General features: G+C 38.7%; 1 protein-coding gene across 5 annotated transcripts in view; it reads left to right on the plus strand.

The window, feature by feature from the left end:
- Positions 1 to 26,061, plus strand: part of LOC140481571 (dachshund homolog 1-like) — a 593,017-nt gene extending 566,956 nt beyond the window's left edge. For all 5 annotated transcript variants that reach the window (XM_072577986.1, XM_072577988.1, XM_072577987.1 and 2 more), the window contains one exon: positions 22,799 to 26,061. In XM_072577986.1, coding sequence (XP_072434087.1) covers positions 22,799 to 22,836 — 38 coding nt within the window. In that variant the 3' untranslated portion in view covers positions 22,837 to 26,061. The remainder of the gene's footprint in view (positions 1 to 22,798) is intronic.
- Positions 26,062 to 26,181: the final 120 nt, after the last annotated feature.

Below are 26,181 nucleotides of genomic sequence, written 5' to 3' on the forward strand. Positions count from 1 at the left end.
CTTTTAAAAAACAAATTCTCACTAGTTCTTTGCAAGTCTTTGGATTAGAAACACTGAACAGGTTTAGGCTGTAGGCTGACAGATTTCACTCAGTACTGGGGATTCGAAGCAAATAATCTCACCCAGTTCGACATGAGACTTTGTTTGAGATCCAAGTGTAAATTGAAAGTAAACACAAATTTATAGTTTTAGCTTTAATAGGATGTTTGAAGCAAGTGATAGCACATTTTTTTAAAAAATAAACAAGGTTGGGATCTTTTTGCATCCCAGTTAAAATGTAATTTTTTTTTCTGGGAAAAATGAGCTTGCTCTGAAATCTTACCGAGTCCTTTGTAATAAAATATAATACACAGGTTCCTCTTAAGGGAGCTGACAGGACAAATAGTAACTCCTGTTATGGTTTTTATTCTCCTCTTCTGTTTTTCTTGACAGTAGTAACATAGATTTTGTCTTATCAAGCAATTTTTTTTCTTATTGAACTTCATTAAAGCTACACTGTGCACTGTTAATATGTAGCCTAAGGTTTCCAAGCCCATGGTTCCTTATGCGTAGGTCTCCAAAAGCCTTCCTGCAGAAAATAAGCTATGTAAAATTGTGTCTGAATTAAAACTGAGACCAATAAACTACCCATTGTTTTCTTTACATAAAATGTTCAAAGCCCACTTTACTGATTACACAGGAACCAAACATCATACACTCATTGCCTTGTCTCCTTTATTTTGGCACTGCCATTTTGGTGTTTGACAGTTTGACAAACCATGAATCGATTGACAGCAAGTTTTTACAAATGAAAACAAAAGGTACAATTTATTGCAGGCATTAGCAGAAAGGATAAAAAAAGCAATATTCAATAGTTTAAAGGTTGCTGTTAGATAAGGATTTACATCGGTGCCTTGCACATTAATTGCTGAGCATTGTCCCATTCTAAGAGGCATAGGCTGCAGGCAGTTTTATAAACTCTATGCAGCCATGACCTAGAACCTTTAGAAATGTATTAAAAAAAATGACACTGCCAATAAGAACTCTTAATTTAGACGTGTACTACTTCATCACGGTCACTGTGACAGGGGAGAGAACGTACACCCAGTGCAATAATGTTTTTGCACTGTTAAAACTGCATTAATGAGAACATCATTTTGGGGAACTAATTATTTCTATTTGTCTTGTGTCATGCTTTATAATTTCACTATATTAGCACAGGCAAAGCAAATTAATTGCTTTTGCAGAAGTTGAATCATTTCCAAGAATGAGTGCAAATTCACTCCCAGGCTCTTAATTACTGGCAGTACATTGTGTCAGAAAATTCTGTTGATCTTCCTCACAGCACCTGGAATAGAGATATATTATATGAATGTACATACATTAATATTATTTTAATGGAGACAATTGTTTAATTTTTTTCACATTTGTGTAGGGAATTCTCTGCTAGCGTTGGTCATGCACCTAAATCAAAAGGCTCATCACTTAAAGGGTTAAACTGCAGAGGGGAGAAAAGAACAAATCTCATTGAAGCAAAAAGCAGTAATTAATGCCTCCCTTAATTGTCTTCATAAAATATTTGCATGTGTCTAATTTGCATAATGTGCATGTATTAATTAATCTTTCAAAGGTATTTTATGCTGAAAGAGGCCAAAACCATTATTTTTTTGTTTTATTCAACACCTAATTAAATATTTATTCTTTCTTTAAAGAATATTTACACTATTCAAGGGTCCTGGTTTTGTTTTCATTTTCATGTGACTAGCACTGAGTACAGCGAAATTCGAATTTGTTTTAAACTGAGTATTGCACATATGTATTGCCTCACTGGTTTATGAACAATTCCAAACCGACCACACAGCGTTGACTCTCCTTCTGTCCCCCTCTTTCTGTCTATTCCAAATTGTCTCTAAATTTACCCAGTAAATTCCTCCCCTGTTGTATAACACACAGCTTGAACTTTATTGTGAAGCATTAGTAAGGAAGGTAAGGGAGACCAACTGCAGCTCAGAGCTGGGTTTGACTAATTAAATGGTGTTACAATTCATATTACCAATAATTAATTTTTTTTAAAAAAACTTAAAACACGGCAAGTATCCCTTTTAATTGGCCTCCGTGGACTATTTTAAGATATTGTAAGTGTATTAAGCTCTTCCATAAAGGAGGTCCCTGCAATGATTCAAGCTGAGGCTTTTTTTCTCCTTCACTGACAATGCTAACCTTGTGGAAGGCAGTGATAGTTACAAATAATCTTTTCTGGGGTGCAGTATGATATTCGATGCTGATTAGCTTGTGTTTTTTTCAAACAAATACAAGGAATAGTTGGGATAGCTGACTGTATGTTGGTGATGATGTGCTCAGTGTTAACACTGGGGACCAATATAGCTTCAGCACCTTTCTCCATCATAGGCTTTCATCTACCTTTGAAGAAAATGGTGTTAACCTATATTCCTTTTTGGACTGTTATCCTGTAACTCTTGTATGCTTTAACCTCCCTTCTTGTAAACTGTGGAAAAAATAAATCTGCAAACAATGATATTGTTCAATCAGTTTACACTGCGGAATAAAAGTGTCAGCTAGACAACTGCATGTATTTGATACTTTTATATAATGTTACTGTGAGAATGGTAGGATAGAGAACCATTTCAGTCTATATTGTTTGTCAAGTTCCTGGTCATAGAGTTCCACTGCATGGTAACAAACCCTTCAGTCCAACTCATCCCTGCTGACCAATTATCCTAAACTGATCTCGTCCCATTTGCTGCATTTTGCCCATATCCTTCTAAACCCTTCCTATTCTTGCAGCCATCGAATGCTGCAATTGTACGTGCCTCTACCACCACCATTTCATACATACACCACCCTCTGGTCTCTCTTGTGTTTTGGCTTATCAGGCAACAACAACAACTTGGATTTTTATAGCCTTTAAGAAATAAAGCATTGTAAGGTATTTCACAGGAGCATTATAAAAGAAAATGTTAACATTGAGACAGGTGAGGAACGATTGGCTCAAGCATTCCTGTCAGCATTGGAGCCACTTTCTTTGATGAAATAAGAATTAGCTAATTACAATCATTTGTCTTTTTCCGCCTGATCTTTCAATATGGTGTCCTTCTAAATTCAGGTAGGAATCCAGAAGGAAAAACCAGTGACATGTGCAAACGCTACATGCTGATCTTGACTTGTTCACTTCAGGTGAAGGTCTGGTACTACCAGTTTGTTCATTTTCAAATAACCCTATTTTTAAAATTTTAACTGGTTTTTCCCTTTGGAAATCCTGGAAGTGAGCAGCAGAGAGGATCCGTCGTGTCCATGCTTGATTCCACTGCTGCAATATTCCAGCTAAGTCTTAATTCACCAACAAGCTGAAAAGCTTTGGCAGATTGAAGCAGTTTTCTAGTAATTGGTTAGGGTGGCAGATTGGTGGCAAGGGTGGGGTGCCGGCAGAGTAATAGGGTAGTTTGGCAAGGTAGGTAGGTCAGAGGGTGGGTAGGCTAATATGATGCTAATGGGTATGGAATCTGTTGTATAGGGTGATAGTGGAGAAGGGCACGGGGTGGGGGTAGGATGGCTGGTTCAGGTCAGGGGTGGTAGGTTACTGAGGAGAGATTTGATACATGAATCATGATTTTAAACTTCTAATATTTCTTGCTTAACCATTCAGGTAAGTAAGTCAGACATCACACTATTCTCTGGCTCTGACTCAGAGTTGGAGATTTTTGTGCAGGATCCTGGAGTTGGGAAATTGTCCAGGCAACTTTATCGTTGCCAGGCAGTTCCCCTGTATTCATTCATATGATGTGGGCCTCACTGGCGAGGCCATCATTTATTGTCCATCTGTAACTCCCCAAAGATTAGTTAAGGGTTGACCACATTGCAAGTTTGGAGTCACATGGGATACAGATAGGTAAAGACAGCAGATTTCCTTCCCTAAAGAACATTAGTATATTAGACAAGTGTTTAAGATAAGTAATAGTGGTTACATCATTGCTGTCAGTTCGTCATTTTATTCTAGAACATTATTGAATTGAAATTTTAGCATCTGCATGGTGAGATCCAAACCCATGTCCCTGAACATTAGCCTAAGATTCTGAATTACTTGACTAGTGCCTTTAACAATACGTCACCACTTCCTCTGAACCCGTGGATTCAGTGCATGGGTTTATTCAGGGGTTGCTAAAGAGAAATTGGGAATACTAAAGAGGGCAGAATTAGATGTATGCACATATCTATAAGGGATATGGGCCCTTAATATTTGCTGAAATAGGGAGGAACATGATGTGGAAGGATGTGATGATTAGATTATGAAAATTTTAAAATTGAGGTATTTTTAACCAGAACCAGTGTTTTTGACCAAGCAGAAGGATGCTGGGTTGTGTGTAACATATGGGCAGTAGAGTTTTGGATAACCTTAAGCCGATGGAAGTTAGAATATGAGAAAGTCAGGTCATTTTTGCCTCATTTCAGACTTTCCATGACTGCCCAGATCACAAAAGGTGGTAGACGTTTGGAACTCTCTCCCACAAATAGTGATTGATGCTAAATCAGTAGTAAATTTTAAATCTGAGATGGATACATTTTTTGTGAAGCGAAGTTATGAAGAGATATGGGCCAAAGGCAGATTATGGAGCTAGGTAACAATTCAGCCATGGTTGCAAATGGCAGAACAGGCTCGAAGGGCTGAATGGACTCATCCTGTTCCTGTGTGCTTTACCAAGGTACGATGCATCCAGTTGATACTCAACTTCCCGATATCTCCTACGCCATCCTGTAATCTCAAAGGTGGGACACACAATTACTGAAGTATACTTTGTTCAATTGAAATTTAATTGATTAAATAATGAGAAGATGGGAGAAGATAACAATGAACAAGAGCTATTAAACAATAACAGGCTTCACCTTCAAGGTTCCTTCACAGGAGTATTATAGATAACTTGACACTGAGCCATACAATAAGATAATAGGCAGGCAACAAAAAAGCTTGACCAAACAGTCTTTAAGGAGAGCTTTTAAGGAGGAAAGAATTGTAGAGAGTGTTAGGGAAGTGGATTTCTGTGCTTAACACCAGACAACTAAAGGAGTGGCATCAATAGTGTAGCATAGATTCATCAATTTCATAGGAAACCAGAATTAGAGGAATAAACAGATCTTGGAGATTTGTCCTACATCTGGATGTTGTAGAGATACAAGATAAATTATTTTCATCTGTTTTGCTCAATGCAACCTCTTATAACATGGCCTTTATGATGTATCTTGATGTACGTGTTTAAATGTATTTAAAGTAATCACAATGTTAAGATCAATAAGTGATCAGATGTTTCACATCTAGCTCCATGTCTAGTTTTATGCATTTCCCTGCAGCAACATTTTCCATACAAGCAGACCAAAAAAAATTACAAAACAAAAAGGAGAAATAAAGCAACATTCAAAACACAGATTTTGTTTTGTCACAACATTAATAACTGAGCGAACAGCCCACACTTTAACCTAGAGATTAAAATTACTGTCAGTAATAATAGTGGATAAACAAATGATCAAGTTGCAGGAGTAGGCCATTCAGCACCTCTAGCCTGCTCCACCATTCAACAAGATCATGGCTGATTTGATAGTAGCCTTAAATCCCCATTCCAGCCCCTTTGTGGTAACATTTCAAGAATCTATCTACCACTGCCTTAGAAATATTTAAGGAATTTACTTCCATGACCATTACATGAAGAACGTTCGAAAGGCTTAGGACCCTTTATGGGGAAAAAAAATTCTCCTTTTCTCTACCTCACTCTCTTTTTCAAAAATTCATTTATGGGTTGAGGGCATCACTGGCTAGGCCAGCATTTATTACCCATTCCAGAGAGCAGTTAAGAGTCAACCATATTGCTATGGGTCTAGTGACACATGTAAACCAGACCAGGTAGGAATGGCAGTTTCCTTCTCTAAAGGACATTAGTGAATCAGATGGGTTTTTCCAACAATTGACAATGGCCTCTTAACTCCAAATTTTTATTGAATTCCAATTCTACCAAGGTAGGATGTGAATCCAGGTCTCCGAAACATTACCTAGGTCTCTGGATTAGCAGTCTAGCCATAATACCATGAAGCCATCACCTACCCTTTCATTTTTAACCATTTGTACAACCTCTAGTTCTAGATTCTCCCATCAGAAAAAAACATCTCCTCTCCTGTGAGGCTCTTCAGGGTTTTCTGTCTTCTAATTCTTCTTACTATTTTAACTCTAACAACCCTAACCTTCCACCCTTTCCTCATAAGACAGCCTGCCCATTTCCAGATATTATATGTCTTGTTCACATTCTTAGAACTGCTTAGTGGACTTACATTTGTCCTTAATTAAGGGGACTGATATTGTACACAGTTCTCCAGATTTGGTCTCACCAATACCTCCTTTAACTGAAGTATATTGTTGCATCCAGTGCCTGGGTAAGATCTATTGTGGTTCTAGGTGGGACACCCCAAACTGTCGAACTCAAACATGAGGGGAGCTGAACTAGCTTCCCTTCTTTATTCACCCAACTTTCAGTTGATTGCAACAAGGCTCCCCTACCTTGTGGATCCCTTTCCTGCAGACCAAATGAATTTATGTTTTAAAAGGAGCCAACTTACCAGGCTTTTGGTAATTATTTAGGAAATGTGAGAAGAAATAACAACAAAACAAACATACATACAGGTTAGAAATGAGATACAAGTTCAAACAATACCAATTTTTAAAAAATGCATCAGTCTCTGGGTTCTGTGAAATATGGGTAATGCAACATTGCAATGATTATTTTAGGTGTTACCAGCTACACTGATGTTGGGAAGTGAGCAGTTGATTTTGAGCTCCAAGGCTTTGCAGCTCAACTGATAGGCCTTTATCCCATATTCTTTTGATTGCAGTTTCTCTTGCTTTTTATGGCTTTAGCAAAGAAAAAAAAATGCTTTCTCTTTACCTGCAGTGCAGGGATGACTAGGGCTTTTCTCAGCTCTGAACATCACAGCACACACCTTTGCCCACTAGCCCACACTGACCAGGATTGAAACTGGCTTTTAACTCTGGCTCATGTGTATTCTTGAATGAAGAAAACACAAATATGACTGCAGTTGGAAACATGATCCACAGGACTTGGTTTTCAGGTAAGAAAGGGAGTAGTTAGCTTCACATTGTCTCTGTAGCCAGACAAATCATGGTCAATAATAACTGAAAGAACTGTAGATGTTGGAAATCAGAAACAAAAGCAGAAATTGCTAGAAAAGCTCAGCAGGTCTGGCAGCATCTGTGGAGGAAAATCAGAGTTAATGTTTGGAGTTCAGTGACCCTTCAATTCATTTATATAAATTGTAAAATGTTGAAGTCATTTATCTCTGTGGTACACCGCTCGTACCCTGCCAAACTGAATAAGACTCATTCATGCCTTATTCTCTACCTCATGTTATATTATCCTCCACCATGAATTTTTATTTTCCACAGTATCCTTTAACATGATATTCTATCAAATGCCTTCTGGAAATCTAAGTACATGAAGTATTCCCTTTATTCATGGGATGTTACGTCCTCAAAGAGCTCAATATATTGGTTGAACATGGTTTCCTTTTCACAAAACCATGTTGATTCCACCTTTACCTTGACCTTATTTAATTGCTCCGCCATAACATATTTAATAATAACTTAGAAGGTTTTCCCTATGATGATGTTGGCCTGTAGTTTGGCCTGTAATTTGTTGCTTTTTGTCCCATTTTGAGTAAAGGAGTTGCATTTACTATCTTCCGATCTAATAGCCTTTCTCCAAAGCTAGGACATTTTGGAAAATTAAAACCAATGTACCAACTATTTCACAAGCCAATTCTTTTAAGATCCAAGAATGAAGTTCAGCAGCACCCCCAGCCTGTAGTTCCAATAGTTCACTTAGTACCATTCTTTCTGATGACTGTAATTTTTCTGAATTCTTCCCTCTCTTCCATTTTGTGATCTCATGCTGCTTCTGCAAAGTTACATGTATTGTCTGTAAAGAAGACCTTTGCAAAATATCAGTTCAAATCACCTGCCATCTCTTTATTTTCCACAATTGATTCTGTACATTTTTTTTAATACAATCGGCATTCTTTTGAAAAAATATTTGTAGACAATTTGTGATCTGTTTTAATATTTATGTTAACCACCTGTCATGCTTTTTTGTCTCCTTATGTTTTACATATACATTCCGTCTAATTGTATATGTATTCTTTTCTAGTTCATTGTTGGTGGTGGGTCTGTCCCTTTGAAATTTTCTTACATATTGGAATGTACCTATTCCATGTGTTCCAAAATCATAGAATTGCTACAGTGTGGAAACATGCCAGTCAGGCCATCAAGTCCACAATGACCCTCCAAAGAGCACCAACCCAGACCCAAGACCCCACACTACCCTGTAACCCTGCACTTCCCATGTTTAATTCACCAAGCCTGCATGTCCCTGGACACTATGGCCAATTTACCATGGCCAATCCACCTAGCCTGCACATTTTTCGACTGTGGAAGGAAACCGGAGCACCCGGAGGAAACCTATGCAGGCAACTGCCCAAGGCTGGAGTTGAACCCAGTTCCTGGTGCTATGAAATGGCAGTGCTAATCACTGAGCCACCGGGCTGCCCCATTGCCACTTAGTTACTACATCTCTTTTGATATATGCCTTAACCTAGTTTGGTAATTGACTTGAGCCAGCACTGCTTTCATATCATCATAATTGCCCTTACTTATGTTTTTTTTAACTATAGTCTTGGACCCACTGCACTCTCCTTCAAATGGAATATAAACTTCAATCATATTATGGTCACTGCTGCCAACGTGTGCCTTCGCTGAGATCATTCATTGATTCTGTTGCATTGCACAATACCAGGTCTAATGCAGCCTGCTCTCTGTTTGCCACCAGAATGTGCTGTTCTGAGAAGTTAGCTCAGAAACATTCTGAGTGTGTCATCTAGGCTACCTTGGTCATCTGGCATTTCTAGTTTTTAATGAAGATTTAAAACTCCAATGATTATCAGTGATTCTTTCTGAAATGGTCCCTTTTATTTTATATGGTTCGTGGGATGGGGTATTGCCGGCTAGGTCAGCATTTATTGCCCATTCCTGATTGTCCAAAGGCAATTGGTGTGATTGCTATGATTCTGGAGTCACATGTAGGCCAGACCAGATAAGTAATGCAAATTACATTTGATAAGGCCATAAGACGCAGAAGCAGAAATTAGACCATTCAGCCCATCTTGTCTGCTCCGCCATTCAACCATGGCTTTTCCTACACAAGTCTTTGAGCCACACATTCATCTCTCTAATTTGAGGTGCACTATGCCAATTTTATGCCTGTTTGCACATGGCTCAGGTAATAATCCAGAAAATATGACATTGGAAGTTCTGTTTCTTAATTTGATTAATTGCAAACTTGTTGGGCAATTGCAAAGGCTGAGGCTACTGCCCTCAGCTGTCACACTCTCCTGTCCCTGATCACTGACCAAATCAGAAGACCTTATTCTTAAAGGTGTGAGTTCTTTCTGTGGAGAAAATACATGGAACTTTATCTGTCCATGATGTGTCACAGTGTCTGTGGTTGGATCACCTGACTTGCCATTCTTAACATTTTTTATAAATTTATTTGCATTTATTGCTCATCCCTAATTGCCCTTGAGAAGATGATGGTGAGCTGCTAAGTGACAATTGAATTATTTATGTACTTACGTGATTTAATTACCTTACCTCCAGTTGCAGTACCATTACGAATTTTAAGAAAAAAAACCTAGTCACTACCAAATAACTAGCTTGCTCCTCTGTAGAAGAGTAGGAACCAATTTCTGGAGGCTGAGAATGTTTTGAAAAGTTAAAAACAAAAATAATGGAGTACGTCTTCCCTTTTCTCCACTAACGAACTTTATCATCCAATTCCAAACACAATGTTGTAAGCCACACTAAGCTGGATAGTTTTATATGTTCCTAACACAAAGGCTTAGCTGACCCAGTTACAGCAGTTTTAGCAACTTTGTTGATTAAACAAGCCCAACCACTTTTCCACTAGAGACTGTGTTAAACCTCAGTCAAGGCTGGCTACTGTAGAATTTAAACTGTAGATTTCAGTTAAAGCTTAAATACAAATTAAATTAGATTTTGTAAAGAAAAAGAGTTAGACTCTTTTAATGACGAGCTGTCAAATTCAGTCCAGTGGTATATTGGTATAATGTTTCGGTATTTGAAAAGAAATGTTAGCCTCTTTAAGGACAATATTTTTGCAAATAGTATATTAATTGTCCACCTTTAAGTTCCATGAATAAACACTTCAGTAATTCCATACCATTTCATGTATCAAAGGTTATGCAAAACAAAATTCTGATGAACTGGTATTGTATCTTTCAAACATTTTGGTAAAATTGCAATATATTTATCTCAGTGTTTGCAATAAGTTCTTGCCTCAATTATTCCTAGCATTAGCTTAATGAAAATTAACAAATGTCAAGTCAGATTCTTAAGTCTTGGCACCAAATCCATGAAATGGAAAATGCAATTTGATTATTAATAACTTTTTAGGAATGCATGACATTATCAAAATCAGAACATGACACTAATGGTAGGAAATCTGCATTTTTAATTACAGCACGGGAATGTCTTCTATCTGGGACTGAAGCACCTTGATCTTGAGTTCAAAATATCAAACAACTAACACTTCGGTTCTGGATACTTGAACCTGAAAATCTATTTTGACCTGCTGACATGATATTTAAAGCCCATGTTAATAGATCAAATTTTATTTTTAACCCCATTCTCCGATTTTCTCTGACATGCATTTGATTGTTTTTTTCATGGAATGGCATAGAAGCAAGTATGCAGAGGAACTAACTCTGCTGGCCTATGGCAGAACTATGTACCCGGATTATTTTTAGATTGCTCCATAGACAGACTAAAATTCAACCTTTGCATTGTGAGAGTGGAGGTTTTCCCTCATTTGGGGACAAACAGGTCAAGACTTTCTCCTATGACAACTCTTTCCCCTTGTCCTCTTCACCCCCAAATCCAGTTCTCATCTTGAAAATCTGGACAGATCTGAGGTGACCAGGGTAGAACATTACTTTGAAATGTGCTTACCTCTATTTCTGAATACTGAAAAACGTTTTCCAACTGCTACAATTTGCACCTTTAAAACATAGCATTTAAAAGATCCATGTATGTCTGTTGACATCTGAAATAATTCCACAGAGGCCAGTGCCCTGTCACCCAGTCACCCTTTATTTATGTGTGCATCGTACTTGACACTGGTCTAGCATCCTCGGAGCCTGCTGTAAGAGAACAGAATGTCTGACACTCATGTTCACATCTGTCAGCCAGAGCTCCATGATTGGACCAGGTTAACAGCCAAATCACGGAACTCATATTCTGTGAGGTCAACTGGTTGACCATGTTACAATCACTACAATGCCAAACAGTGCTGAATAATGGACAGCTTTATTCTGGGAGCCCTTATTTAATTGGATGTGTTGAGGCTGCTTAAGGTCATTTTACAACATCTAGAAAGAAGGATTTTATATCATCAATCTCTGTTCAACTAAAACCCAGTTCTTTGATGTTAAATAACTGCATAAAAACATGCCATATATGATATGAAAACGCAAGTTTGATAAATTTGTCAAATAATCACTGGATTTTTCTACATTAAATCTTTGTTTTCTCACTTGCCGTTTTGCCCATATCTCAGAAACTTTGAATAACAGATACTAATATAAGCCAGTAGCACTCTGTGATCATTCAAGAAAATTTATGGTCGAGACATGGAAGCAAGATTAAATTCACTGATTCTTTACTCCAAATGGGAAGAGCAGTAGGGCAGATTGAATAACTGTTTTGATCCAACTGTTACAGGGGCTTAGCAACTCAATGCAGTGTGTCTATGATTAAAAATAATGTTGGGAATGAACCTTGGCCCAGAGAATGATTGATTGGAGAAGGCCACACATAATTTTTATCATGATCTCGTTAGATGGATGAGCACAATTACATCATTACATTGCATGCTTCCAGACCAACCTCATGAAATTCCTTTTCCATATTGTTCCATTGCCAAGCCTTGCTTTGTTTGAGTACAGCTCTATGCTACATCAGGGGAAGTATCTCTGTAACGGTGAGGTCTCTGCTGTTTGGTCAGGGTTTCTGTATCTGAACACAGTCATACTGTCAATGCTGAAGCACTTGAGGCTGTGGCTGAACCAATTGCCGACTATTACTGGGTGTTGTGGGAATTCCTCATCCCGATCCTACTTCTGCTTGCTGAATTCTCAACTTTCTTTCTTTCCCACAAAAGGCACATAAATAACAGAAGATTGTGCAATGCTGTATCAAAGACAACAGGACATTGACATAAAGGGCTACAATATACAGTAGCACAGAAACAATGCTGAGCTCACGTATCACAGGTTCTCGCCTGCAGGTGTTTAGAAATAGTAGGACAAGTGTGTCATGAAAGCTGCCTTTGATTTGTAAAAGTAACTACTGTGTAATGACTCCATTGTGCAGCTTACATTGTTTCAGAAATGACAACCTCATTTTTTTTATTGCATAAATGAGGGCCAATTTCCATTAATCACTAATTACTCAATTATAAGAGTTACAGCAGTCCGTATGACTAATTTGTCTTTCAGAAAATTTGGATCAAATTAATTAAAAGGCATATACGTATTTTGCATTAGGCAGAGAATAACTTGAATGCACACGTCCACCTGCAAACTGCAGGTTATAATCTGAACAAAAAAGAAAATTTAGCAGATGGAATGTGCTGTGAATAGTCTGACCTTGAAATAACCCCCGTATTATAGACTGTTAATAAAACTCTGCACTAACAGCTCTCTGTAGAAGTGGTTGACCAGTTCCTATACTACATCTGGACCAACATTGATTTCATAGGCACTTAAACAAGGCCTGCATGGCTCTTGTCCAAAATGGCCATCATAAATCATCAAATTAGCATTGTGTGACTGCCAGGATATGGGAAAGAAAACTTTTCCTTATCAGCACACAGAATTCCATAAAATATACTACACAAAAAAAGACCATTTGGACCAACCATTGGGTAGCTCCTTTCATCTATCCCTATTTATTTATCAGCATATCCTTCCTTTTTTTTCTACCTCGCATGCTTAGCTAACTTACCCTTAAATGCATCTTAACTATTTCCTTGATCTGCTACTTGTGGTAGCAGCTTCAATGTTCTCAGTGCTGTCTGAGTAAAGACAGATCTCCTGAATTCCCTATTTGACTTCTTGATGACTGCAAACAATATTGACTTCTAAATTTTCCAGCATAGTTGATGGAAACACAGCAGCGACTTTATTTTGATATCATTTCTGAGACTCTGCTTTCAAGATGTGTTTGGTGAAGGTGCAGATGAAATAGTTAGCTTTGATTAAGGAAACACAGCCCTTCATTTTAGACTCAACAAATAAGAACAAAACCTGTGGCAATGTCCCTGACATCTCTTTTTCAAAAACGCAGCAGGTCCCAAAATGAAAAGCCGAACCGAGAGACCAAAGTGACCAGTCATATAAAGGAATGCATAAATTTTCCATTTGCTCTTTGACTTTCAACTTTGAAATTTTTGGGGGGTTTTGGTGTGACTTTGCCACTCGCAGGATATTCTCACCTGATGTGGCAATGCTTATCTTGTCCTTCATAATATAAGAGACTGATCATGGATATCATTATATTGAAGAATCCAGCAGTTGTTTGTTTCAGTCAACTATTATGTACAACATTACATTCACATGTATACCAGTGTCTGAGCTCACATTAAGCTATTAGATTAGATTACTTACAGTGTGGAAACAGGCCGTTTGGCCCAACAAGTCCACACCGACCCTCCGAAGAGCAACCCACCCAGACCCATTCCCCTACATTTACTCCTTCACCTAACACTACAGGCAATTTAGCATGGCCAATTCACCTAACCAGCACATTTGTTTTTGGACTGTGGGAGGAAACCGGAGCACCCGGAAGAAATCCACGCAGACACTGGGAGAATGAGTTTATACACAGCAGTATGCTTGTAATGTGTCATACTTCAGGTAATCTGAGGTAAAATGGAGAATATGATCATTATGGCTTTAGGTCACGTGCCATGATATAATGGTGGTACCATATAGGTATACCGACATATTGTGTATCTTAAAGATATTGCTGATTGTGATACAACAGCTTTTAAATTATTTCCAGCATTTAGGTTCAACTCTGACTTCTTAATTTTTCAACCCAATCTTCCCTATAGCACAGAACAGTCCTGCTGTAAATTGAGAATCAGTTTCATGTTTGAGTACTGCTCTTTTCTGGTATTTTCCCACCTAATGGAGGAATCTTTGAAATTTACTCTAACCAGGAAAACAGCCTCTAATTCTAGCCTTGTACAGTGCTATCAATTAACAAATGGATCCCTGGACACCCAGTTTCTAGTTTGCTACCAGGCCGTGTTAAGAGTATAGACAATGTGAAATGCAATTCTCAATATACTAAACAGCCACATAGTCTTGTGCAATAAAGTGGGCGGCACGGTGGCACAGTGGTAGCACTGCTGCCTCATAGCGCCAGAGGCCCGGGTTCAATTCCTGACTCAGGCGACTGACTGTGTGGAGCTTGCACATTCTCCCCGTGTCTGCGTGGGTTTCCTCTGGGTGCCCTGGTTTCCTCTCACAGTCCAAAGATGTGCAGGTCAGGTGAATTGGCCATGCTAAATTGCCCATAGTGTTAGGTGAAGGGAATGGGTGGGTTGTGCTTTGGCGGGTCGGTGTGGGCTTGTTGGCCCTAAGGGCCTGTTTCCACACTGTAAGTAATCTAAGCTAAAAATGCAATTTGATTCCGCCATTGCGAAACAGCGGTCTCTATAATCAGCACAAGATTAATTTCAAGTAGCAGTGCAATATAGCCCAAGTGCACAGTGAGATTCATTGGGTCACACCCCGTTTTGTTTTTGAAAGAATTATTTCATTGTTTAATGAAGTTTGCACAAATTCTCTGAAAAACTGCTGCTTGAAAAAAAACACAAGAATGCAATGCCTGAGAGATTTATAACAAACTAATTTAATTAGTCCTGCTGCTGTCTTTTTCTTGGAATTGCTTACATTTTGTTGACAGGAGGCACACCAACAGTAGCCAAGTTCATAAAAACAGAATAAATTCACAAAAGATATTGGACCAGCTGTTCATATTGCACTGTTCAATGACATATTCTTTTAATGTCCATTTATAAGTTTCCAACACACTTTTAAAGTCTAATGTTCTTGTTGATGATACTAAACTTGCTGAGGTGGCTTCTTTTGTGAGTTAATTCTTAACTTTTAGCATGGGAAAGCATTTAAACTCCCATTCTTATTATGTTTCCTGCCTCAATTCCACAGAACTCCATTGTACAGCCTTCCCATCCACTTCTCTATCTAAAAATCATAATGACTTAAAAGCAAAGCCAAACACAAAATTTATTTTTACAATCCTGCTCATCTCCAATTAGCTGCTTCCTGTTTTAAGTAATCTAAATAAAAGGGATGAGGAATTTGTAACAGATGTTCCCCGATGTTTGTTTGCTTTATATTTTGACTTCTCCGGCTGCGTTATCAGTTCCTGATGGAACATTACCACTTGTTTGTCATCAACTTCTTTTGTGTTCCTTTTTAAAAAGATGATTAGCGCATCAGGTTAAGACGTGACTGTGAAATGAATTATGCTTTTTCATCCCCCTTTAGGCACAGTAGTGTTTAAAAATAAACCACAGCTTTTAGGTACATTAAAATGAATCATGCTAGGCCTAATAGATGCTGCTAATGGCTGTAATACAAGTGGAGTAACATGCATTCGGACCTGCATGCAAATCCAATCTGACAAATGACAACACCACCTTCATTCAAGGTGCTAGCAAACAAAAACAAATTAACTCTAACCACTTGCACATCTCCCAATTTGACTTCACCATTTTTAGTCATGCCTAAACACCACTGCATTTTCTCTCTTCAATTCCTTAAAGTTGTTACTTACAACCTACTTTGTTTTGCCAACTATTGTAGAAGCTCTACATGAAGAAAAAGGCCATTCAGCCTATCAAACCTGTACTGACACTCTGAAGAGCTTCCTCACAGACCCACTTCCCACGTTCACCCTGTAACCCTGCCTGTACCATGGCTGACCAACTAGCCTGCACGTAACCTGGACACCATGGGGCAATTAAGCATGGCCAGTCCACCCAACCTACACATCTTTGGACTGTGGGAGGAAACTAGAGCACCAACGGAAACCCATACAGACACACAGAGAATATGCAAGCTCCACACAATCTCGTGAGGTTAGAATCAAACCTAGGTCTCTGGTGCTTTTCGGCAGCAGTGCTAACTACTGAGCCAACAAGCCATCCTACTGTCTCCTAGTACTATGCGCGCTTGGTGTCAAACTTTGTTCATCACTTCTCTGACACACTGTGATGTTTTGTTACATTGATGGTACAATTTGGGAATAAAAGTAAGCCATTCCAAGCATTGAGCCTGATCCGCCATTAAGTTAGATCTTGTCCATATCAGTGTCAATTTCTGCAACGTCACCATATCCCTTGCTGTTGTTGATCTCCAGAAATCCATTGATTTCTGTTGTGAGCATGTTCAATGATTCGAGTATGCACAGCCCTCTGGTGAGAGAATTCCAGGGATTCACAACCATTGGAGTGAAGACATTTCTCTTCATCTCAGGCTTAAATTGCCTTGTTCGAACATTATGTCCCATGATCTAAACTCATAATCCAATCTAGAGCTACCCTGTTTACGTCCTGTGAAAATTTCAAAATTTTCAATGAGATCATTCCTTATTTTTGGAAACTTTTGTTAGTCACAGTTGATTCATTTTTCCACTTGGGTGTTTATGCCTTTGTGGTATCTATATATAGTCACAAAGGTCTACAGCACAGAAGTATCTGTTGTTCCCCTTATAGAACGCCTCTATTTACTGAACAAAAAAATGTTTAGTGCATTTTCTTAATCCACCACAGCCAACTCAACCAGTAGATGTGATATATTTTGATTCTCAGTCCCATATAAGAGATGAAAGTGTAAAATCATAGCACATGGGATTGATGATAGTGGCATGGATTGAGAATCAGTTAGTAGACAGGAACCAAAGAGGGGGAATAGACCCAGAGAATGCTGAGAAAACTCAGCAGGTTTGGTAACATCTGCGAAGAGAGAAACAGAGTTGATGCTTTGAGTCTTGTATGACTCATCTTCAGACTGAAAGGCATTGGAAAATGGATTTTTTAAAGACTTTTAGCAAGGGATAGAGGCCCAATGCAAAAGAAAAAATGGGTTGTTAGTGATGGTGAAAGATGAAAAGAGAGGTAAAATAGTTGTAAACTAAGGTGAGAAAGGAAGAGCCTAATGGGAACAAGATAAACATGACACAAACAAAACAAGGCTGTGTGTCTGGGGTTGGAGAGAATGTGAGAACTTTGGGGAACGGACATTGAGTCATAGATAATGTGGTCTGTTTCTGAAGTTGTGGAATTCTATATTCAGACCTCAAGGCTGTAATGGGAAAGTTGCCATGGGAGACTGAGGAAGTGTTAGGAATGATGAAGGAGTGGTCCAAGCTGTCATTACAGAGAATGGTCCCTGCAGAATGCTGACAGTGGAGAGGAGGGGAAGATGTGTTTGGGAGTGACATCCTGCTGGAGGTAGCAGAATTGAACCCTTAAATGCAGTGACTAATAGGAAAGTATAAACAAAGAAAACCCTATCATTGTTCTGGGAAGGAGAGGAAGGGATGAGAGCACAAGTGGAGGACATGGGTTGGATATGACTGAGGGCCCTGTCAAAAACAATGTGATGGGAGTCCAGACCTGAAGAAAAAGGTCATGTCAGAAAGCAGCCCGTTGGAAGGTGGCATCAAAGAACAGATGGGATAGAGACATGGAGACTGTGAAAATGGAATGGAATCCTTGCAGGAATCAGGGTGTAAGAATGTGTAGTTGAGGTAACTATGGGAGTTAGTGAATTTGTAATGGAATTTGTAGCCAGTCCCCAAAATGGAAATAGTAAAGTCAAGGAAGGGAAGGGAAAACTTAGAGATGGACCAGGTGTAGGTGAGAAAAGGATGGAAATTGGAAACAAAACCGATTACTTTTATCAATTTCAGATGAGATCAGGAAGCAGTACCAAAGAAATCATCAGCGTATCAGAGAAAAAATTGTGATTTTGAGATCCTGAATGAGACTGGGACAAGGAATGTTCCACATATGCCAAAAAGAGACAGACGTAGTGAGAACCATGGTCACAGTTTTACTTGGAGAGATTGAGATGAGTTAAAGGAGAAATTGTTCAACATAAGAACAAGCTCAGCCAGTTGGAGGAGGATGGCAGTGATGGATGGAAACTGTGCAGGTCTCTTTTTGAGGAAGAAGTGGAGAGCCTGATGGGGGAATGGATGCGTAGAAAGATTGCATGGCCATGGTGAAGAGGAGGCAACTATGACCTAGAAAACTGGAAATGATCAAACCAATGTAAGTGGGAAGAGACTGAACTAAAGTGGATAAAATAAAGATAGGAAGCAATACGTTCAATGGGGCAATGGCAGGCTGAAATGATAGGTCTGCTAGGACAGTCGATTGTAGATTTTGGGAAGGAAGTGGAAGCAGACTGTGCATAGTTGGTGGATTCTGAGGTAAGAAGCGCTGGATGGGAGATCTCTGGAAGAGACGAGATCCATGACAGTCCTGGAAGCTACAGCCTGATGTTCAATGGCAGGGTCATGACCCAGGGAAGATAGTAGGATAGTGATTGAGAGTTGGCACTCAGCTTCTGCCAGGTAGAGGTCACCATGCCAGATGACATTAGCACTACCTTTCAGTAAGTTTGATATCAAAGTCAGGGTTTGACCTGAGTCAGCAGAATGCAGTAAGTTCAGACAGAGACAGGTTAGATTCGGAGAGGGAGGCTTCAAAATTAAGGTTGCAAATGTCATATCGACAATTCTTGATGATGAGATCAAATGCTGGGTAAAGGCCAGAGGGAGGGGGTGCACTAGAGAGAGTACTCCTGTCTAAAGAAGTGTGCACAGAAGTGACGATGATGAACAAGAATTTAGCGTCACGTCACATCTCAAATTCATTGAGGCGGGGGCATTCTCTCCCTTTCACACCTCAATTTGCAACCATTTTACATTTCGTTTTCTTGTTCACCACCATTAACAACCTCTTTTGCCTTTTGCACTGAACCTCGACACATGCAATTCTGGTTTCCTTCCTTCCGGAAAGATGTTGTGAAACCTGAAGGAGTTCAGAAAAGATTTACAAGGATGTTGCCAGGGTTGGAGGATTTGAGCTATAGGGAAAGGCTGAACAGGCTGGGGCTGTTTTCCCTGGAGCATCGGAGGCTGAGGGGTGACCTTATAGAGGTTTACAAAATTATGAAGGGCATGGATAGGATAAATAGACAAAGTCTTTTCCCTGGGGTGTGGGAGTCCAGAACTAGAGGGCATAGGTTTAGGGTGAGAGGGGAAAGATATAAAAGAGACCTAAGGGGCAACTTTTTCACACAGAGGGTGGTCAGTGTATGGAATGAGCTGCCAAAGGAAGTGGTGGAGGCTGGTACAATTGCAACATTTAAAGACATTTGGATGGGTATATGAATAAGAAGGGTTTGGAGGGATATGGGCCAGGTGCTGGCAGGTGGGACTAGATTGGGTTGGGATATCTGGTTGGCATGGACGGGTTGGACCGAAGAGTCTGTTTCCATGCTGTACATCTCTATGACTCTATGACCACCTGCCTCTTCGTCCTTTACCTCTGTCCAAAATATAAAAACATCTGTTTTCCAAAGCCTTTTGGTTCTGAAGAGTCATACCAGACTTAAAATATTAATTCACCACAGAAACGGCCAGGCTTGCAGAATTTACTACATTTGTTTCAGATTTCCGGCATCCACAATATTTTGCGTATAGAGGAGTGGGACCAAACGGGTTGTTTTCATGAAAGAGGTGGTGTTGACAGGGTAATGCAGAGATCAGTGCATGATTCCCAACTATTCACAATATTTATCAATGACTTGGATGAGGGAATTGAATATTACCAAGTTTTCTGATGAGACATAACTGGATGGGCATGTGAATTATGAGAAGGATATCAAGAGGCTTCAGAATGATTTAAATAAGATGAGTGAGTGGGTAAATACATGGCAACTGCAGCATAAAGTACAATTTAAATTGCGAAAGATTGGGAAAGTCTCATGTACAAAGGGACCGAGCTGTCCTTGCATATCAGTTACTTAAAGCAATCAAACAGTTGGGAAGGCACATTGTATGTTGGCCTTCATTGCAAAATGGTTTGGGTGCATAAGTAACAAAGACTTACTGCAGGTGTACAGGGCCTTGATGAGACCATGCCTCCAGTATATTGTGTGCAGTTTTAGTTCTTCTTACGTAGGAAAGATATATTTGTCATAGAGGGAGTGCAGGAATCAGGGCTGATTCCTGGGATGGCAAGTTTGTCATATGAGGAGAGATTGGGTAACTGGCCCTGTATTGACTGGAGTTTAGAAGAATCAGAGGGGATCTCATTGAAACGTATGCAGAGCTGGACAAACTGGATGCAGGGATGATGTTTTCCCTGCCTGGGGGAATCCCCAACAAAGAGTCACAGTCTCAAGATATGTAGTTGGCTACTTCAGTTTCAGATGAGGGGAAGTTTTTTTCAATCATTCAGTGGTGAACCTGTGGAATTCTCTACTACAGAAGCCTGTAGAGACAAAGTCACTGAATATATTTAAAGATTTCTAAAAGCTAGAGGTGTCCAGGGATGTGGGAGCAATTGTCCTTAGGATCGAGAATCAGCCATGTTCCTATTGAGTGATAGAGCAGCTTTGATAGGCTGAATAGCAAATCTTGCTCCCACTTTTTATGTTTATTCCTTATACTGTCACTAATCTCCCTTGTTCAAGAAACGTAAATATACAAATTATATATTGGAATGCAAGTTACTTTAATTGTGAAAAAATAGCTTCCAAAAAACAGCCTATTGGTTAAAAAATTGGAAATGAAGCTTATTAAGTACTTTTTGCAATGAGTACTGCTTTTATTTTAAGCTGAATGGCTGTAAACTCTGATACGACTGAAATTCTAATGTAAAAAGCCATAGAGTGGCCTTATCTTTTGTAGGAAAAGCAGGTGGGACATATTTCACACTTGACACCTTAAAGGCAAGATACATTCATCCATCCGTTAGGAGCATTATGCAAACATGCTGATAGAGGATACATTAGCTTTTATACAGGACCAGTGACAGCAGATTAAACCTCACTATTCTGAAATAGAGTATATTACAAATCCATCAGCAAATGCATTTCTGCAATAGTCTCCGAAATATTCAAATAATAGTTGATAAAGCAGTTTATTCTATACTTAGCTTGAAGGGTGAAATGGTAACACTGATTGAGAATAACTGATGTGGTGTCAAATGAAGCTCAAAAAAACAATCAAGGTGTCCTAATGTACCATAAACCACAAGTGCTCGTGATTTAATTGTCAGCAGAACCTCCTTCCAGTTTCACTTGGAAATATGAAGAAAACTGCAGAGCTATGGGAAATGGGCAAAGAAGTTGGACAAATTAGATCATTTCAGAGAGCTGGCAGAGGTGTGATGGGCTGAATGATAACTTGTTCTGGCATATTATTCTATAATCCTTAATCACTCCAGTTCTTACTGTTGAGAATTTGAAGGAATATTCTTTCCTGCAATGCAAATTCACTTTGGCATTTTATAGGGAATCACACCTCTATACAGCACCAAGGGAAATAAAGTACTTTTCTCTGAACACAGTGTAGTTTTAAGCATAGAAACATTCATCAGGGTCTGAAGAAGGGTCATTGGACCCGAAACATTGATTCTGCTTTCTGTTCACAGATACTGCTGAACCTGCTGAGTTTCTCCAGCAATTTCTGGTTTTGTTTCAGATTTTCAGTAACCACATTTCTTTTTTGTTTTGTGTGGTTTTAAGCATCTTTACTGCAAGAATAGACTTTTCCCATTCCTGGAGAGAGACTACTTTCACCTTGTAATTAGTTGTGCGATGCCCCTGCTTCCCCTGTAAACTTAAATCTCCCATGGTCCTAGTGTTGTGTCAACTTCAGTAAAACATACTGGATAGGTTCCACAACTCAGTGTTTGACCATGAAGAAGCTCACAACTCTATTCAATTGCTCCTCCTAAGTATGGTCGTTTCCTACCTTAATCTGTATCATTGAAAAACCAAGATATAATATGACAAGTTGACAGCCTTGATTTTGACTTTTCCACCACAGCTCCCAATATTTATTTTTCATTGAAAGTCTGCCAGAGACTCTTTTACACATTTATGGTTGGTTGTTTGGTTATGGTAGTATGATAAAAATATTAGTTAAACTCAAATGTGCCATTGTCTGATGAGTGGATGAGTCCATTTTCCAACACAACTCATTGAATGGTGACTAGGAGCAGAAACCCCTGACTCAGTGTAATTCTTTGATCCAATGGGCCTTGCTTTTAATATAATCAAAATAATAAACTCGCACAGAGACAAAAGTGGGCCCATTGTTGTGGATGCCATTGAATCTTTGCCATTTTTGTCATTGTGCATGTAAGCGTAAAATGTAAACACTAAACTGTTCTAGTAAGTGAAAACTAAGAATCCCAACCCCTTCCCTCCAATGGTAAGTGTGTAAATGTATCAAAAAGGATGAAGGTCACACTTGGAATCCCTTTCAAATGTGAAGCTGGGTCCGAATATTGTTGATTAAGTAAAGGTCACCAATTTGTGTTTTTTTTTCCAGATGGAAGGATGTATCTGAAGTCATCTGTCATGTACTGAGACAACGGCGCAATAATACGCCACATGACATTAAAAGACAAAAGAAACAATGTATAAAAAGACAAAATACTGTCCTCTACGAACAAGCGGGTTAACTGTGCTTTCGAGACAGCTTTACCCAGTCTGCATAACTGTGTTACTGTGTCATCCATGAAATGTTTAATGTATTAATGACGAGAGTCCTCTCACACCAACTGACTTCGATGACAGAACTTGCAGAAGCAAACGCTGTTGCTGAACCAGAAATGACTAAACTCAAATGGTGACTATGTTTAGGGGATCACTCCTGGCAGGCACACACGAATAAATGGCGCAAGCACGAGCTTTGTGCTTTCTCTTTTGGACTAAGTTATGACCAGTGCTGATGAGTACAGTGTTAAGCACATCACGCAAAAAAATCAAATACTCACCAGTAGTCAAAAAGAAGCAAACAAACTTTTCTTTTTAACATTTGTTGTCCGCCCCTTGCCCTCCAGTGATTTTGTGTTCCTGTTATTGTGTTTAAACCCAGCAAGTAAGTTTTAAAGTGTTCTTTCTTGAATTCACCGGAACTTAACTTATAGAATTTGGAGGTTATTACAAATGAAATAGCACTACATCCATGTTATGCAGATGTGTGTTTGAACAGGGGACAGAGAGAAAGCCACATTAGTTATTAAGGTAAAACTCAAAAGGTAAACCTGGCATTGAGCTTTCTCAGCATTAGCAACTAAAATGTAAAGAAACACAATAAAGAAAAGTGAATGTAAGTTGTTTTAAAAGTCACAAAATTACATATTTGTGCACTCCACCCAGACATAAATCTGTGAATACTGTTTGCTTCTTCCAGCCAAGCTACTGGTCGTGTGTATATATGACACAGGGAGGTAATGTGTATGCAGTAGATTACTAGAGAATAAAACTACACAGTACTTTTGAAATTTAGATGCTGATATGTTTTGTCACTCTATTTGTTCCAGAAACTGCAATTTTTTTTTGTGATGAAGCTCATTAACAAAGCATGCAGGCATGTAAATATTTGTTCTCAAGTCACAGTATTACTGATTGGGATCCTTGGCGTCTGCTGTGCGCCTCTGCAAAATCAGCGCGGTGGGTCAGAAGTTCCTCTCTGCCTGCCACTCATGTGAGGGGAGCTTGTCTCTAACTCTCTGATACAGAACTGATGATATTAATTAAGATCTGTGGCAGTTGCAGCAAGTTGGATCAAAATGCCACAGAAATGTTTCTCGTTTCATTTTTAATTATTATTTTGCGTCACCTTGAGACGTTACTCTTCAAAAAATAAAATAGGAACTTTGCAACACTTGATGTAACAGTTGAAAAAAAAACCTAGCTGAGTGGTGAGTTGAAGTCTGTATTCTCCCTGTGTAATAGGGAAGGATGGTTATGTGTAATTATCACTGTCTTTGATAAACTGTGTGTTCACCTTTGTGCAAATACTTCGGAAGTAAACTCCAACACAATGATAATTTGCTAGTGTAGCTTTTTCTCTTCATTTTGCCTTTGTTCACTGCCATGGTAACCCTTAAAAGACTCTCCTTGCAAAGAAAAACAAACTCTCACTGTTGACCACAGTGCAAAGACAACAAGTCAAACTGTACTTTATCGTGTCTTGTCATTCTTCCTTGTCATGGATGAATTTTGAACCATCAAATCTGACAAATTGATGGGTGTTGCAGGGCCTGAAAATGCTTTCAAGTTCACAGCTTATCTAAAACTTCCCCTTGCTGAACAATCTATTTAAGTGACCTTGTGAAATCTGGTTGCACTTGTCAAACTTTTGTTTTAAAGCAAGGGGCAAAAGAGTAATAAGAGATGTAATTTCAAGTTCAAAATGACAAACAGCTCAGAAATTTTAGATTTCAAATAAAAAATAATGAGCAAGTTTAAACCTCTGACTGGGTCTATCAACTTGCATTCTGTATGGAAACAAAACATCTGTTTTTGAAATGGCCGACCTGAAGTTCCAAAATTCATGAATCTAGACGAAAAACAATTTTTGAATGTGCAAAGTAACAAAAATAATCCAGCATGAGATTTTAGTATTTGTGTGATTTGACATAATGTTATGACAGATATCTGGAAGAGATATTAACATGCAAATTTACCACCATGGAATAATCAAAGACATAATCTGGCAGCTGACTTTTCCATTGTTTTCTCAATATTTTAGTTTCCAGGCATAGCATCTTAAGAATTGAGAAAGGAAGAATGGATAATGGAAGATCCTTGTTTTTTTTAAGCAGTGAGGGTCTTGAAAGGGTTAACAACTGTGTTGATGTGCATTCTGGTAAAGAAAGCAAACAAATTGTCCATGTGATCCTTTGTTTTTAAGACGAGAAAGAAAACATTTAAAAACTCTTACTGAGCATTTGTTGTTCCTCTGCTCCTTGCATAGAGACTTTATTTTAATGTAGATCACCCTGGGACAATTACATAACAGGACATTCCCCATCCCCTTCACAGATTTAGTGCAGTTGTGATCAGTCATAAAGCAACAGTTAACATGTGACTGTCAAGACAAAAACCATACTCTGCCAATCTAAGTCAGACATTCCCACATTCCAGTTGACACAAGACACAAGTGGCTGGCATTTTGATGGTTCATTAGGTGTCATCGTTTGGTTGAACTGTTTGAGATGCCAAGCACTTTGGTTTTGGAAACAGAAGTGAAAAGGGTAAAAGGAAGCTTATTTAGGAACCCAAATTTTGGAGTTTCAAAAGAAAGAATATTTTAGAATATTAATGCAGGATTTCAAGGAAACATGTCATAAAAAGGTTGTGCTGTAGGTTTCTTTCTGAATTACCCCAATTTTATTGTTTATTAGAATCTCTCCATTGACTCCCAGTACAATTCATTTTCCCATTATTGTTTATATATGTTTTTCACATGAACATTTTAATGTTTAGCTATCCTGTATTATAACCACGTTTGTGCTCTATGCAAGCCCTTGGAACAGAACACACTCATCTTCAACTAAGACATACGAAAATTGTCTATTTTTATCTATATATTTAAAGTTTTCTAAAAAAAGGTTATTACGAATTTTGTTGTACAAAATCTGTACAAAAAAATCTGTTTTTACATCATAATGCAAGAAATCGAGATTTTTCTATGGTAGCTTAGTTATTTGAGCCTGGTTTAAATGTGAGAACCACGTTAACTGTATTGTATTTAATTTCCTTTCTTTTCAACAATCTGCTAATAAAATTGTCTGAAATCTCCATGTGACGTCCACACACTTATTGATTTCTTCCTTGGTAACCTGAGACAGTTTTTTTTCTTTCAAGCCCACTTCAAGGTCTATGCTTTGCTAAGCTTTTCTGAGTAAATACAATGTTGTA

The sequence above is a fragment of the Chiloscyllium punctatum genome, chromosome 9, assembly GCF_047496795.1.
Source record: "Chiloscyllium punctatum isolate Juve2018m chromosome 9, sChiPun1.3, whole genome shotgun sequence".
Lineage (NCBI taxonomy): Eukaryota > Metazoa > Chordata > Chondrichthyes > Orectolobiformes > Hemiscylliidae > Chiloscyllium > Chiloscyllium punctatum.